The sequence below is a fragment of the Taudactylus pleione genome, unplaced genomic scaffold (assembly GCF_031769625.1).
Source record: "Taudactylus pleione unplaced genomic scaffold, aTauple2 ptg000019l, whole genome shotgun sequence".
In the NCBI taxonomy this organism is placed as follows: domain Eukaryota; kingdom Metazoa; phylum Chordata; class Amphibia; order Anura; family Myobatrachidae; genus Taudactylus; species Taudactylus pleione.
The window spans coordinates 23,394,191-23,412,082 of NW_028284421.1; the positions used below are offsets into that span (position 1 = coordinate 23,394,191).

General features: G+C 42.9%; 1 protein-coding gene across 1 annotated transcript; it reads right to left on the reverse strand.

Moving 5' to 3' along the window:
* Window positions 1–289: 289 nt before the first annotated feature.
* Window positions 290–12,865, reverse strand: CYP1A1 (cytochrome P450 family 1 subfamily A member 1). The gene is made up of 7 exons (XM_088443742.1): window positions 12,800–12,865; window positions 7,726–8,564; window positions 6,902–7,028; window positions 5,705–5,794; window positions 4,863–4,986; window positions 3,398–3,484; window positions 290–2,941 (listed from the first exon to the last, which is right to left on the reverse strand). The coding sequence occupies exons 2-7, from the start codon at window positions 8,557–8,559 to the stop codon at window positions 2,638–2,640; spliced, it is 1,566 nt and encodes a 521-aa protein (XP_088299868.1). The 5' UTR covers window positions 8,560–8,564; window positions 12,800–12,865; the 3' UTR covers window positions 290–2,637.
* Window positions 12,866–17,892: the final 5,027 nt, after the last annotated feature.

Sequence of the window (17,892 nt, forward strand, 5' to 3'; positions counted from 1 at the left end):
CATGCGCAGTGCACACAGCCGCTCGCGAGTGGGTCTGAATCAGGCCCTATGTGCAGGGCACAATGGGGACAATTGAATAGCTTCAGGAACTCTTCCCGGCGCTATTCACGTCACACTGAATTGCCCCCATAGTCTGAAGTCCCTATCAATAAGTAATGTTAGGATTGTTTAATAAAGAGCAAACTTGAAAATAGAATTTGTGTCAGGGGTATTGTAAGAATCAGCGAGGTCCCTCTGGTGGTCATTACATACATGTATAGGTGAAAACAAGACACTTCTGCAGTTGAAGAAATTATTGCCAACTTTTATTATTATCTCACAGAGATCATAACAACATACAGATATTCCGCAAATGATTTCATTATGTCATTGCAAAAATAAGTATTTCATTCTCACAACTGTTTTCCAAACATTTACAAGCAAAAAACAACAACTACTGTAAAAGTGGTAAATATGTTTCACTGTATTTTGGGCCTGATTCAGAGATAGACACTATAGCCACCGCTACTGCCAATTTGTACACAGCGGCTGTGCGAATATATGCAAATGTTACAGCCACTGGGAATTGAATTGAGACGCCCACGCTTCACAAACCCAAGCGACTGCATACAAATACGCAGCATCGGACGCAGATCAGTCGATAATCGGCCTTCTGAGTAACCGCTGGAGCCATTTTTACTGAGTACAGTGTTTGAGTCGCCATACCCCCCCCCCTGTTGCCGCCCACAAACGGCCCCTGCCTGTCAGTCACTTTGTGAATAAATCCTCACTGGGTAACGACAACGGTAATGAAACTTGACACTTGCGCAGTGCGACTTAGACACATGCTCAGATCACCAATAATCGCTCAACTGCATAAACATCGGCATTGTGTTTATCTCCAAATCAGGCCCTTTATCACCTACAATGTTATTTATACTGTAGCTGTGACAATAAGTATCCGGACAAGTTAAGCTCCATGGCTCAGGCTTGTATGGCAAGATTTGGCATAATATTTAATTAAATTGTTGATAATGTTTCAGTTTGTTAGAGGTCACTATTGGATTCTTCTTGTTAGCATTGCAGAACACATGTCAAATGTGCTAAATAGCCACAATTACATTATAATTAAAATGAACTGATTTCAGTAGAATTCAAAAATGAAATTACTGTGAAGTTTGGTTACATAAATTCAAATGACGAAGCAAATAAGTCAATGTGCAATTACAAAAAAACATTCTATGTGTTACTAACTTGAGAAAAAAGCATGAAGTCTTATGGTGCATACACACAGGATGATCGACAACGATAACAATATCGTTGTACGATCTCCTGGGTGTGCTGGATGATCGATATCGATCATCCAGCACACCATGTACCCGCCAACGATGGCCAACGAACCGTGATCAACGATCGCGGGTTCCTATAGTAACCTGATCGATATTGACCAGGTTGGCCTGCATGAATGGGCGATGGTCGATATCGTTATCATCCATGCGTGCCCACGCATCGCAGGTCGTTGGCCACCGAAAAATTCTATGATCGATATCGTTGTCGTTCATATCGTCCATTTTAATAGGACCATGTGTACGCAACATTAGTTATACATATGTAGAGCAACGTAAATGAATTTCCTGCATAACAGACAGGTAGAAATCATATTGAATGTTCAATAGTGACAGTATATATAGAAAGATTTAAAAAAAATTGTTTCATGAACTTTGTTCTCATGCTCTTGTTGGCCTCCGGAATGTTTTGAGACACAGGCAAGTATAGTATGTGGTTAATATACATGGATGGATAATTATTTGGAAATTATCCAAAAACATTAAATAGCTTAAAATAAAATAGCTTTACTTAACTGGTTCCTTCATATATAACAATTACCATTAAATAGCTTTGGTTAGCAGAAGATTCTCCCTTTCTGTATTATGAGGAAACATGTTCAGTTCTTAAAGTAACACAAAGCATTTTGCTTATATTTATAAAATTGTGTAGCTGATAGGTATATAGGCCCTGATTCAGAGCCGGACGCTCTGACCAGAGCGCTCGCTCTGAATCAGGGCCCACCTCCATTAATATGGAGCGTCCTCCTGGACGCTCGTATAGCTGTGGGTCACCACCCACAGCATATACGAGCGTGCAGAATGATGGTCGCGATGGTCTTGACCATCGCGACCATCGGAACTGCGAGTAAAAGCCTGCGGTTGGGTTTTTCAACCGCAAGGCCAGGAGTGATTTTGGCTCTTATCAGAGCCAAAATCACTCCCACTGGCATCACTAGTGATGTCAGTGGGGCCGGCTTCAGACGGTAGGCGTTCCCTTGGGAACGCCTCCGTCTGGCAGGCACGCCCCCGGCACGCCCACCAAAGGGGCGTGCTGTCAGTCACCATCGACAGCACGCCCCCTTTGATGAGACACTCCGAGCGAAGGAAAGTCCTTCGCTCGTCGGGTCTCGCGCATGCGCACGACGGAGCTCCCTCCGTCGTGCGCATGCGCAGTGGGGACCATCGACCCACTTGCGAGCGGACAGCCGCTCGCGAGTGGGTCTGAATGACCCCCATAGTCTATAGCATAAAATGTATGCAAGTGCAGTTTTATGACTTTAAAACCAAGCCAAACTCAATGATTGCATACTTTAGGATATTCAGCTTCATTCTACTGGCTCGCCATCAGAGGGAAGCGCAGTTTGGCGGTAAGGTGACACCGTTTGTGCTTCATGGTCAGCCCGTACTGGGCAGACATATCCAGCTTCTCTCCTTCTTGTTTAAAGAACTGCATCTGCTGGAGCATAGTGGTGAGGAACAGAAAGATCTCCATCCTTCCAATGGCCTCACCGATGCATCTTCTCTTGCCCAGGCCAAATGTCATCACTTTTTCCATCTCCGTCTTGTTTATTGATGATCCATCTGCATTAAGGAAACGTTCTGGATAGAACCTAAATGGGTCCTTCCAAAGATTCCTAGAATCATAATATAACATTTATTTCAGAAGAAAGAAGACACAGCAACTTAAGGATCTACAATAAATATAATGCAAGGCTGAACAGAATTTCATGTTTATTATTTTAACAGGAGGCACGTATGCGTCAGAGTAATCTATAAGGTGATGTCATTATGTTTGGTTTAGCATGTCCTAAATATACAGGTAAACTATAGGGCAGGGTCTTGCAGTACACTGTAGGCATGACTGAACAGCTAGTTAATATACTAAGGTGTAAAAATTGCAAAATAATTGTACTCTGCCTTAAAGCATTGCATTGTGTTAAAATGAAATGCATGTTATGATCACCAATGTTCTCTGTTTACAGAGAAAAAGCTGCTTTTTAGAGAATTTAAGGGTTTCCTTGCGAGTCAGTCAGTTCTTCTGCATAATATATCTCCAAGTACATCTTGTAGAACATACAGTAGATACTTACGGGTCATGATTAACTTGCCACTGGTTGATCAGCACACATATTCCCTTGGGGATGAAGTATCCATTGAGTACAGTGTCAGCAGTGGTGCTGCAATATATGAGGACACAATATTTACTACTTTGAAACAGTGTGTATAACAGAATACATTGTAGAACAGTAAATCAGGTTTACACAACAGCTTTAAGGAAGGTTACATTTCTGATTTGTCACACTGCCTTATGAGACAATTGCTAATTTAATGTTATTCTAATTGTCATGCACTTGGAGGTCATTAACACAGAGCAAAATGGCACCACAAATACAGCTTTAGACCCAATGGGGGGCGATTCAATTCTTCTGCCGGCGTCTTTTTTTTTAAAGACGCCCGACAGAGCAAGTCAATTGTTGCTCTGTCAGGGCGCGATAGCCGCCGGTGCCGGCATTTCTGCACACACTCAGGAGTGCGCGAGCAGAAATGTGTCTGAAACACCCTGGTTAGGGCGCGCTAACCACAGATAGCCCGCCCTAACCAGTAATTAAGACGGGTTTAGCCATTATAGATGGCTAAACCCCGTCTTTTAGGCAGTGAAGAGGGCGGTAATTAATGAGCGCCCAGAACAATTGAATATCAAACTGGGCGCTCATTAATTATCACGCCCAAAAAAAACATTTGAATCGCCCCCATTGTGTGCTGTGATTTGTGCAAATGTACCTAGATCTCCATAGGGCACATAATTATGATGGGCAGGGATCTTAGGGACTCCTGTCCATTATAATGGGACCACTGGGGTGGCAGTGTTGGCAGAAGGGCGGGGTAAAGTCAGGAATAGCCCCAGCACTTGTCAGCACTAGCCTCTGGGTGTAAAGGGGCAAAAGAGCCCTGGTGTAATCTCTCAGGTTTATTACTGCATTTGCATACGTAAAATGTGTCCTTAAATAATAATAACATTGATGGCTGAACAGCAAATTACACACTTTTATGACATTGGGCCTGATTCAGAGTTCTACACTAATGCAAACGTAATTGCTAAAATATGTTAATGTATCAGCCAGCGGAATTTGTATAGAGATGCCCTTCGGAGCCCTCGTAGCTGTCCGTAACTGCGTACACAAACGCAACAATGGACACAGATCCTCCAAACATCGACTCCTTGAGTAAGTCTATGGTCACTCAGAATAGATGTGTTCATTGAGACGCTGGAGTTTTGTTCTTAGCGTGCGCGATCACAGACACTGGCTAGTACACGGCCAGGAAACGGCCCTGAAACGCCTGCGTTTTGGCCAGAACTCCCTGTAACCACCTACAAAACGCTCTCTTCCTGTCAATCAATTGCGAGTAAATCCTCACAGCAAGCGCAATTCATTTACAGTGCGTACGCAATGCAGCTGTGACACAATAATCGCTCAACTGCGTAAACATCAGAAAAGCTTTCAACTCTGAATCAGGGCCGTTGTTCCTCTTATTGGTAGTTGTAATGGTACTTACCAGTGCGGAATAGTAAAGGGAAGGAAAGATGAATGGCGAAACATCTCTAATATGAAGGCTTCCGTATAAGGTAGATCAACTCTGTCTGATAACTTTGGTCTTCTCTCTCTGCCAATTACCTGATCTGTTACAAATTAACAACACAATTTATTTAGAAGCACTCAGATATCAGTAAATGCAAGCTCTTAGATTCATTATTGTGCAGAATGTGTTAACTTAGGGTTTAAAAGGGAAAAATTTGCTATGTGACAAACACTATAGCTTGACAGTGAAGATGACACTGGATCTAAAGTATTTATGCTGAACCGACAAAGGGTCTAACATCATTATTGCAGAGTACATACTATAGTCTGAGACTATGTTCTGTATTACAACGTCGTATTGGATTCATTAGCAACACAAAACCACAGTGAGGCATTTTAAACCTCAACTGAGAATAGTTGATTGTATATTTGACTGTAAAACAAAAATGAACTGTTGAAACAACCTTGTTTAAGTAAAAGTAGTAAGCAAGTAACTAGGACTGTACATAGATTTGCTCTATAACTACTGTATATTGTTGTACTTTAACATGTTTTAACTAGTGCTAGCTGCCAATAAAAACCTCTGCTCATTATATGTTCCGTAATAATGTCTTAGGATGACATTTTATGTCTTAAATGCTTAAGCTTATATTTAGCTATGTAATTAAGTTACACTCCTACTGGAATTAATCACTAAAGTAATCACTGAAATATCAAAGGCATAGGCTTTCTGAGTTAATTAGATTTTCTTAATGCTTCAGTTGTTCTTCTTTTTGATTCTTTATCCTAATATTGGTATTTCGGTATTGCAAAACTTACCCAGCTCATTCTGTATGTTTTCTTGTATTTGTGGGTGAGCCACCAGGTACATGAGACTCCAGGACAAGGCAGTAGTAACGGTGTCGAACCCTAGAGACATGAATAGAAGAGATACAGTCACACAGCTCGGATCTAGTGTTTATAACGCGCCTGGCCAACCTGTGGCTCTTCAGCTGCTGTAAAACTACAAGTCCCAGCATGCCCTGCCACAGTTTTACTCTTAGGGAATACTAAAACTGTGGCAGGGCATGCTGGGATGTGTAGTTTCACAACAGCTGGAGAGCCACAGGTTGGCCAAGCCTGGTTTATAATATCGCTAGCAGAATCATTATTAATTCATAAAATATAGAAGGTGAAAAAACACACATTATTAAGTGAAATGTTCTTAAACACATTGCTAAATGAAAGAAAAGTGCAGTGATAACCATTGAGCCCTCACTGGACTTACTGCTGATTGGCAACCAGTTCTTATGGTGCATACACACGGTCAGATTTGTTGTCAGATATGAACGATAATGATTTTAAAAATCGTTCATATCTGAAAGAAAATCTGATATGTGAGCCTGCAACGATGAACGATGCGCGTTACCGCATGTCAGATAACGATATCTGACATCGTCTGTGTTTGCAGTCAGATTTTGACGATTTAATTCATTTTAATACAGTCTGAAATCGTTCAAATCGTCGTTCATCTGACTTTTCTGACCGTGTGTATGCCCCATTAGGATATAACAGCCACCATAGGCATACGGATAACAGAATGGGGAGAGGACAGACTGACCAGAGTACTGATCACAGTATATGAAGGGATGGAACACTGCACATAGCACTCATTTGTTGTTGATAAAATAATACAATTGACAGTGTGTGTGTATACACACAGTATATATCTTTTTTTTTTTAAAGGGATTTTTAGTATAAATATTAATGTAAAGACTGTTAAAACGTGCCACTATCTTGGAAAGAAAAAGAATACAATAATGTTGGATCACGGTGAGGTGGCTTCTTACATATTACATTTGCTCATATATCAAATGCCTATTTCTTTACAAATTATAAACTCACAAGTGGGCCCCCTCACCTGTTATTACCCAGTCTTGCCTCATTACTGTTTTGTTCCCAACTATAAAGCGCAATGGAATATGCTGGCGCTATATAAGTAACTTATTAATAATAATAATAATACTTTACACTCACCAGCTCCAAAAAGGTCATTTACAATGTTTACAATTTTGTTTTCTGGCAACTGCGTATTGGAGGTTTCCTCTACTTTCTTCTCTTGAGAATGTTGAATAAGAGAGTCAGTAATATCCCGGACAGCGTTCTGCAATAATGAAGTGCATGTTATAATGAATGTAGGTTCCATGCTGCATTGTGCACAATCCATATGTGCAGGATAGCACTCTAAGCTAGCAACCCATCAAGATTTACTTTCTGAGTAGGGTAAAAGGGGGAATCTTCCTAAGGCAGCACATCCATTTTGAGTGGAGATTTTCTTACTTAAGGCACACTGTCCCTTTCTGAGACAGTCCTGATCTCTGAGCTCAGTTTCCATCCCCCAGCTTCACCAAGGCTGTAAACAAGGAGAAACCTACTCTCTGAAAGTGCTGGGCTTACTGACTAGTTCTGTGTCTGTGAGTGTGAAACAGAAGTGTGGGAGATGGATCACATCAGTGTCAAGATTTACTGAGAGGGAGAGATCACAGATGACAAGCCCCCTTTTCAGGCCCGGGCAATAAGCCGGACCCAATCTCTTAGCAGGCAATTTCAGGTACTTGGTAGATAACTATATAAAAAGGGTCCGGGGACCCCTTAGCCTCTGGGCCCTATAGCTATGGCACCCCTTGCACCCACTATAGCTACGCCCATGACTACCACTGTCATCTACAGTACAATTTGCTAGACATACATTTCACTAGACATATTACAATATTACAAGACCTCTACAAATGTATCTTTGATATATAAAATAAATATAAATGCTCCAAGAAACTGGTTTCACAATTTTATTTCATTCTTACCGTATCAAATGTTCTGTAGTGTTCACGAACAATGTTCTGTGTGAAAGCTGTAAACTTCTTATTGATGTCAATGAAGTTCTTCATGGTCCGGCTTGGAAGATATTGAAGTATTGGGATAAAATCTGCAGGATTTCCTGATGCAGCTGCTGCTCCAAACTCATCAGTCAGGTTAACTATGTCCAGGAAGCTTTGGTCATCATGGTTGTAGCGTTTTCCAAAGCACATTGCACAGATAACATTGGCTACAGAGACAACCACATACCTATAAGGGTCAAATTCTCCCTTTTCATCAATGAGTTGATGGAATTTTCTGATTAGATATTCTGCCTCCTTAGATATATGTTCTTCCACCAGGGAAGTGCTAGAAGATGTGGAGAGAGAGCTGGCAAAGGTCTTGAGGGCATTGTTTGCCAATCTGCGACGAGCTCTCCATACTTCACCAGAATCATGGCTAAATGTCAAACTCTGTCCATCACCAATCAAGCGAAAGGTGAAGAGGTCAGGCCTTCCTGAAAACACATCGGCTTGCTTTAACAAAGCCTGTCGAAGGGTTTCCAGCCCACTTAGCACAAGCACAGGCTTTGTGCCCATCTGTATTTGTAGCACATCTCCATAGGTCTCGCTCATCTTAGTCAGGCTGAGGTGGGGATTCTTGCTTAGGGAAAGTAAATTTCCTATCAGAGGTAAGGGCATTGGTCCAGGCACTCTCTTTGTTCCCTTTGGGACCTTCTGTCTGTAAGACTTGATGAGCAGTAAGATCATAACAAAGACCACAGTTGCCAGAAGTAATTCTGTGGCAGATAACCCACCAAAGGAACCAATCAATGGAATCATTTTGCCTAAGGAAAAAAAAATAGTACCAAGTTAAATTTAGCTAAAATGTAGGAAAAATGTAACACTCTATAAAAACATTATATAGATGGAGAAATTTATAGAACTACAATCACAGAATTTTCCTTTTATCAACAAGCCATCAATCACTTAAATGATTATCGTGAGTAAGGCAATACATTGCTTTTTGCAGGCAAATAACTAGTATATTAGTTTCTAGGCTTAAACTTTACATTGTTTCAAATACACCAGATTATACTTTAATTAATCTTGATCTTTGAATTATATTACAATCATTCACATAAGCATCAGTGTTCTAAATATATTTGTTTTGCTCTTTTCTCTGTAATTTAAAAAGTGTGTGGATTAAAGAGATAGATGGTAAACATTGCACTCAAGTCTCATAGTATTTTCAGGTGAAATATTATAAAGCCTGCTAATGGTTATTTGTGATGTATTCATTCTGCATCAAATAATTACATTAAAATCTACATAAAATTAACTTCTTTGAAGTCATTTATACTTCCGTTCCAACATTTATAGCTTTAATAGTTCACCTGGCCTTTGATGGCAACTCTAAGAAGGTGGCCCATTTTGTACTTACTGGTCCTAAAACACATTTCCACATTATGAGAACGTTTGACATTATATCCTCCTAGCTATATTGATTTATATTATGTATATAGCGCCAATCATATTATGCAGCGCTGTGCTGAGAGTTCGATCAGTCTGTCTTCCAAACTATGGGGGTCATTCAGACCTGCTCGCGAGCGCAGGACGCTCGCAAGCGGTTCGATGTTCCCCCACTGCGCATGCGCACGATGGAGGGAGCTCCGTCGTGCGCATGCGCGAGACCCGGCGAGGGACGGGCTCTCCATCGCTCCGGGTCTCGCACCAAAGGGGGCGTGCTGTCGATGTTGATTGACAGCAAGCCCCCTTTGGTGGGCGTGCCGGGGGCGTGCCTGCCAGACGGAGGCGTTCCCATGGGAACACCTACCGTCTGAAGCCGGCCCCACTGACATCACTAGTGATGTCAGTGGGAGTGATTTTGGCTCTGATAGAGCCAAAATCACTCCTGGGCTTGCGGCAGCAAGACCCTATCGCAGACCATCAAGACCATCGCGACCATCATCATGGACGCTCGCATATGCTGTGGGTGGTCACCCACAGCTATGTGAGCGGCCAGGAGGCCGCTCCATTTTCATGGAGGAGGGCCCTGATTCAGAGCGAGTGCTCTGGTCAGAGTGTTCGGCTCTGAATCAGGCCCTATGTTCACACATACATAGATATATGTACACATACGCATACAAATACATACATATATGTACACATTCGCATACACATATGCTAGTAAAACATCAGCAATAACAACAAGCCTTTGTCCAACATTTTAGTATTATTTGTTAAACACATCAGGAATCAAATTTACTGTTTAGTATACAAATTACTAGAATTTTTTAGAATTATGGTAGGAAACAGTGCCGGATTAACAACTGGGAAAGTCGCGCAGGGGCCCCCACACACTGAGGATTCCCCACATATAGCCACATCATGTGAGCGCACTTTGTTATATGTACACTGGGGTATCTGTGTGGCATAATGTGAACTGGAGGGACTACTACAGTGTGTTTAATACATTTGTGGTGCTGGGAGTAGTTACAAATAATTACACTTTAGACTTTTTAATAACATTGCCAGTATATCTTATTGACAGTTTTATTGGTAGGGGCCCCCACAAGTAAATTGCACTGAAGCCTCTACAAATCTTAATCCGGAACTGTTATGTTGGCCATACACCTGCACGACCAGCATATGATATGATTCACCACACGATTCCCCGGAGCTCCCTGCAGTCCCGGCGGTACGATTTGGTGTTTTTCTTTACACACGATCTGTCCTACGATCAATCGTATGCCTCACACGCTCATCTGGAAAATGTCATTGAAATGACATGAATGGACGCACGATGCATCGCATGCACTAATGTACGGTACGATCTGCACACGATACGATGGACAATATGGGCTGCACATCTGATCATACGATCCGATTTAGGAGCTGCGGGAGCGCCCATCGGATCGGATCCTACTAAAAAAATACACGATTTTCACAAGATCCATCGATCCAATAATCATCGAAAATCGGCCAATCAGCCCTTAAATCGAGCTGTTGTATGGCCAGCATTAGGAAACGCAAACACTAGTAAAAAACACAACCGAATATGGGAAAACACAAAATCAACACAGATAGGACTCTGGTTTAACTCGAACCTACGGTAACAAAACTATATCTATACACATTGTTATACAAGTAACATGTTGACAGAGATGCTCTTTTTTAAAATGTAAAAATTGTTCGCATGTTTACTAAACTGCAAATGATTGATCACTCATGTGCACTAAGGGGTATATTTACTATAGTGCGGGTTTTTAGAAGTGGAGGTGTTGCCAATAGCAACCAATCAGGTTCTAGCTATTATTTTCTAGAAGGTGCTGGATAAATGATAAGTAAAATCTGATTGGTTGCTATAAGTAACATATCCACTTCTAGAAAGCCACACTTTAGTAAATACACCCCTAATAAATGTTTATGAATGCTGCTGCGCATCATCTTCATCCTGCCTTCATTTGGCTTATGTGTACATATGTATGTATATTAAGTGTTCAAGTAGAAGTTTAGAAGAAGTGGCTTCCAAATATATTTTTGCTACTGTTGTATATTGAGTACTAAAATGTCCCCAAAGTTAGTCTGACATTTATGCCAACCTTCATGTACAATGTTATCAAAATTGTATATGGCCAGATGGGGACCCCTGGTCCACTTGTCATGGAATGACCCAAAAGGAGTCCTGAGAGAGAATTACACTGTACATATTCAGATAAAGCCTGTTGACTTTTTATTTAAGTATGCTTAATACTTACTATTAATAGCCCAATTTTATTTAGATTTACTACATCAGATTTACTACATCAGATTTACTACACTATGGGGTAAATTTACTAAAGTGAGAGTTTTTAGAAGTGAGTTTTAAAAGTGATGTTGCCCATAGCAACCAATCAGATTCTAGCTATTATCTTCTGGAAGGTGCTAGTTAAATGTTAAGTAGAATCTGGTTGCTATGGGCAACATCACTTTTAAAACTCACTTCTAAAAACTCTCACTTTAGCAAATTTACCCCTATGAGTGCCTTCCTGTTCTGTTTCTTGATTATTTTTTTAAATCCATTGCTGGCTAGGATCATACAGGAGGAACAGCCATTTGCTAATTTTATATTTTGTATTTTTACTTGTATTTCTGGTTTGTTTTTATATATGTATTAACAATCGGCACTCTATTACAATTACTTTACCGGGTTGCTCCCTAGAAGTAATATTAATTTTCATTGTCAGAAAATAAATCCTATCTGTCTGTCTGTCTGTCTGTCATAGCCTCCTCACCCTTTGAAATGTTGTTCTTGCCAATGAAAACTATTCCTTGAGACTGCAATAAGTAATGCGATACAGTTGATGTGTAACTTGTGTATTATTATTGTAAGACAATTTTTGGTTTATGCATATTTGCAACATGAATATATATATATATATATATATATATATATATATCTTTGATACCTAACAAAAGTATGCATTGTGATATGTATGCTACAGCATTACAGGCAGCGAAAAGCAGCACAGTGTACTAGCTGCTAACAATGTACTCCTTACAGAACCGTGTGGCACAAACGTTGCCAGTAATTACTGCATTGAATAACAGAACCGCAATTCAATAATCATAGGTGTATAGTACGCATGCTGATGGCACTCGCATCACTACAGTACTGAGGACGCTTTCATCACTCCTGGTGTATCCGTTCCGTGTATCTCCTGGAATCTTATTCCCAGCTACAGTAGGTCTCGGAGTCGCCCAGGTGGCCACTGGGACGTTCTTACTGGCAGCATGTTACTGTATATTGCAGCATCTGTAGTGGTGTCTGTGCACTGTGTATGTAGTCCTGCTACTATTATATGTAATGTATACACGACTTTATCACATTTCCTTAAACAAAAGTGCAAAGTCAGTAAAAAGGGGCGATCTTCCAATAAATCACTTGTATAATACGCTGCATTTAAATGACAATGCTTCTTTACAAACTGCCTTTATGCCCAGGTGCAGTGTAGGGTGCATGGTGAGTGCCCTGTGGTGTCATGAACAGATTATGGTGATTTCCCATTGGTAATATGTACAGTTATGTAATCATACATACCTTGGATATAGAACCTGTCCCAGCGCTGCGTGCTGTATCAGAATGCTGCAGGTCAGTGCTAGTGATAACCCAGCAGAGCACCATAGTGAGTGTGCTGCCTGTCAGCGCTTATATACACCTCCCTGACTCCGTATTGGGCAGAGCTCCTCCTCACATGACCAAAGTACAGGAGAGCTGCAGCCAACTTACTCAGCTTAACCCAAATAATTGGCACCCGTGCAAGTGGTTGCGTGAAGAGCTCGGAGCCTTGCAGGAGCTATTTATTCCCAGAGCAGATCTAATAGTGAGATAAGCATGCGATGTGTATAGGCAGGGCTGCTACCAGCTCGAGCACCAGCCTCAGAACACAGAGTACAAGAGTGGCAGAATATCATGTCAGATGAGACTGATCGCTGTTTTTCATAGCTTTGTTCCATAAACTGTCAGCTAATATATATTAGGAGGCAGGCACATCATGTCAGTTGGTTAATAATATGCATCTTTATCAGAACGCACACTGAATGTATGGAGATGTATCAAACTTTGTAGGGGCCCATTTATCAATAATATTTGCGGCTTATTCCATAGGAACCCTCCCCGGCAATAGCTGCGGCGGCGCATTTGTGTGGTCGGTAGACCGCACATGCGCTGGAGTCCCAAAAGAAGCCCATTACACTGTTTTAAACATCGCATGGACAGGCTCCTTTCAGAGAGCTTTTTGTTACATCCCGGCAATTTGATCATGGGCCTAATATTGCGCCCAGATCGCATTGCAGTTGCTATCATGAATAAATGGGCCTCATAAAGAAATAAAGCAGCTCCTATCATTTATCTAGCACAGTCTATAAAATGACAGAAGCTTATTGGCTTCTCCACTTTAAGGGGACCATTTATCAAGAAGCGCTTTTGCAACGCGATCAGGGCATGCCAGTAACACCCATGATCACATTGCAAAAATAAAGCTATCTCTTCGGCCGGATGTATCAACCGGGACATGCAGGGACATGGGCTCCGAAAGGAGCCCGTCCCTGCGATGTCTCCGGAGAACTGCCGGCCAGTGAAGGGGGTGGTGCGCATGCGCAGTCTCGTGGACTGCACATGCACATCCGCCATAGCCGGGGAGGGTTCCGGCGGATCTCTCCGCCAGCTAATAGTGCACGGTGCCCATAGGCTACAGCGGCCAATGCCACCTTCAGATGGCGTTAGCTGCGGTGGCCAATATCTGGAATGCATCGCGTTCCGAATATTGGTAAATTTGGCAGCACCGCATCCATGCCCCATAGAAACCTATGGGGGAGGTGGCTGCCAGCGGCAATGGAGGAATCAAAGCAGATATCGGAGATACCTGCTGCGGTCCCCCCTTAATACATACGGGTGTTTTGGGGGATTTTGCCTCAAATACACTTTGATAAATGAGCTCCTTTCTATCTTGAAGGACTGACACATCTCCCCCCAGGGCTGGCTCCAGGTGTTGCAGAGCCCAGTGCGGAGAGGGACTCTGACACCCTCTCACCCCATCCAAACAAGGGGTGTGGTCTAAGTACCATGCATCACACCCCCTAAGTGGCGCTAATACAGGCACGCCTACCATTTAACGTCAGGCTGGGGGTGAGCACTCATTCAGTGGCTGGGCTGCCCCGAGCCCTCTCCCTGCACTGAATGGATGCCACATGCATGCTCGCGGCATCCATTCCTCTTTTCCGGGGCCGACACGGTGCCCAACCTCCTGACCACCGGCGCGACACTTTGGCCCGTGGGTGGAACAGTGGAGCAATGCACGAAAAATAGGACTGTCCTGCTGAAAATCAGAATAGTTGGGAGGGATGCGCCCTCTATGGGGTGGCGCCCCTGTTCGACCGCACTGGTCGAACATGCCTTGAGCCGACACTGTCTCCCCCATATCTTAAGCTGAGTACACACTGGAGCGATATCGGCCCAATATGTAGTTTCCGGCCGAATCAGAACGACATATTGGCCACATCATTCAGTGTGTAGGGCCAATCTGCATGCTCCCGCGGACATTAGCGATATCTTCCAGTCAGCCATGCTGCACAGCCAACTGAATGATATCAGATGCGACAGAAGGATAGAACAAGGGATCGTTCCATCCTTCATTACATCATTCTGATGTGTACCGCAAATACAATATGTCGGCCGCCATATCGTCTAGGTACACATTGCTCCACTGTGTACCCAACTTTATGTGATGTCATGTTACATAGGTGCCTATTTATCTCCTGGATGTATCTACGGGGGACTGCACTGCAATCCCCCATTTTCAATTATATGTTTCTAAGTGGGCTGCTTATTAGCGGAATTTATAAAGCTCCGGAAGAAGAATTCTGGAGCTTAGTCCTGGTAGCTAATGGCATCTTCATATGTCCATTGCAGCTTATAGACTACACTCTGCAGAGTTTACTGATAGGATCCCTCCCTGGTGACGTCAGCTTGCACATTGCGGCTGAGCCGAGAAGACCTACAGGAACACTATAGTCGGCGAGCGGGAAAAGGTCAGCGTGTTCAAATAGAGAGACAAACCAATCATGCTGTGCTATGGATAACACGTGACCTCCTGAGGCGTGCAGATCGCCTAGCAACTGAGGGAACTGGAACAAAGTCGTCATAAGAAGGTAAACTGCCAGAAAGAGACAAGTCGTGGCCGTGACTTGTAACATACCCCAATCCTCAGCAGTCCAATCCCTGTGCCTGATGTTTTTCTTGGAGAGAAGTGGCTTCTTTGCTGTCCTTCTTGACACCAGACCATCCTCCAAAGATTCTTTGTCCTGTGTCATGCCAACAGTAAAGCATCCTGAGACCATTCACGTGTGGGGTTGCTTCTCTTACCTAAAAACACAGCCATGAATAAAGAATGGTACCAAAACATCCTCCAAAAGCATCTCCCAACCATCCAAGAACAGTTTGGTGACAAACATTGCCCTTTCCAGCATGATGGAGCACCTTGTCATAAGGCAAAAGTGATAACTAATTGGCTTGGGTAACAAAACATCAAAACTTTGGGTCCATGGCCAGGAAACTCCCCAAACCTTAATCCCATTGAGAACTTGTGGTCAATCCTCAAAAGGCGGATGGACAAACAAAAACCCACAAATTCTGACAAACTCCAAGCATTGATTAGGCAAGAACGGGCGGCTATCAGTCAGTATGTGGCCCAGAAGTTGATTGACAGCATGCAGGGTGAATTGCAGTGATCTTGAAAAACAGGGTCAACACTCCAAATAACAAAATATTCCAGGCACCAGTCAGGGTGTATGGATCACTTATTCTCTGCTAGTTTCACAGCTGCACACCTACAGAAAAGTATTGCCAAACCTCTAAACAAGAAACAGAAAAAAAGAGTGTAGTAGGTGGCGTTGGTAAATCACGCTAGAGGATCTTCTAAATGATTTATTAGTAGATAATGAAATATTAACAATACATGCCCACTATGATAAAAAAAAATTCCCGGGAATGGGAAATATTCATACAATAATATATAGAAGCATGTATACTGTACCTTAAGTGAAACGGCACATAAAAATCACATTTAAAATAGCTGATGTATGGCAGGCATCAAATCGGTGTGGCTCATCAGTGTAATTAGGGTTTTACTGTCCTTTACTGTCTCCAATAGTTAATTATTCACGTAAACTGATCCTCTTGTTGTTGATATAAGAGATACTTGTGTGTTGTTTATCTCCAATGATTAAATAGAGGCAACAATTATGCAACAATAAGTAGCAGTTCAGATAGATTCCAACGGACCTCCGAGAGCTCCAGCTCTTCAAGTACTCACAGTGGGCCTGATTCAGAGCCGCTCGCTCTGACAGAGCACTCGCTCTGAATCAGGGCCGGGCTTTTTTTTTTTTTGGAGCGGCCTCTTGGCCGCTCGCAGAGCTGTGGGTTACCACCCACAGCTATAGCGAGCAGCCATGATGATGGTCGTGTTGGTCAAGACCATCGCGACCATCAGGCTTGCAACGAGACCCTTGTGGTAGGGTCTCGTTCATCGCAAGCCCCAGAGAGCTTTTAGGAACGCCTCCGTTTGGGCAGCCATCCCCCCGACCCGCCCACCAAAGGGGGTGAGCTGTCACTCAACATCGACAGCTCGCCCCCTTTGGTGCGAGACCCGGAGCGACGGATTGCCCGTGGCTAGCCGGGTCTCACGCATGTGCACGCCGGAGCCGGCTCTGTCGTGCACATGCACTGTGGGCCACCATCGACCCAGTTGCGAGCGCTATGCTGCAGGTAATCCTTGGCTCGTGCAAAAGGGTATCAGCAAAAACCCTATAAGTGTGAATATTCCTCCCAACGTAACAGCGTGGCACCTCTCTCCAGAAGACCAACAAGCCGGAGTCCACCAGATGAAGAATCCCGCAGACATGGGGTGATGTAGCATGGGGAAGCCGGTACGTATAGTTGAGTTTCACAGCCAAGCTCTGCCACTAGTCCGTATCCTCGACGCATTTCCCTGCACTAGGCAGCTTTTTCAAGAGGTGGAAGACTGCAAATATTGACTCTTTGCATAAACTTAATGTAATTGTCAATAAAAACCTTTGACACTTATGAAATGCTTGTAATTTTACTTCAGTATACCATAGTAACATCTGACAAAAAGGTCTGAAAACACTGAAGCAGCAAACTTTGTGAAAACCAATACTTGTGTCATTCTCAAAACTTTTGGCCATGGCTGTATATGAGGTTTGTACTTCCCCAACTTCCGTGCTAACTAGCAATTGTCAAACATACACATTTTTCTGCTTCTGGCACACTGGGGATGATGCAGAATTGGACATATTTACTCAAAAGTGTACAGGAAATAGCCTATTTCCACATATAGGCAGAGATGTATACATCTAGAAAAGCTTACTCTGAACTGGCAGCATATGCTCCTGGTTTACTACAAGTCATAGTTATCAGAGCGCAATTGCACCAATCCCATACTAGGGGAAAAGGCTTCCTAACAGGAGTACATACACTTACGTGCTGGTCTGCATGGGCCGCATTTGCGTGAACACACCCATATTGAACTTTACCTATGAGAGAACACCCCATCACACCCCTGTTCTGGTTATGTGTAGATTCGTTCAGGATGCGTTCAACTCTGCATTCTCACA

What these genes read in the sequence shown, in the direction of transcription:
- CYP1A1 (XM_088443742.1), bottom strand. Translation starts at nt 8,559, where the DNA reads ATGATTCCATTGATTGGTTCCTTTGGTGGGTTATCTGCCACAGAATTA. An exon ending in AAATGACCTTTTTGGAGCTG is followed by an intron (nt 5,795 to 6,901) that starts GTGAGTGTAAAG and finishes TCATGTCTCTAG; the next exon opens with GGTTCGACACCGTTACTACT. An exon ending in AAACATACAGAATGAGCTGG is followed by an intron (nt 4,987 to 5,704) that starts GTAAGTTTTGCA and finishes AATTTGTAACAG; the next exon opens with ATCAGGTAATTGGCAGAGAG.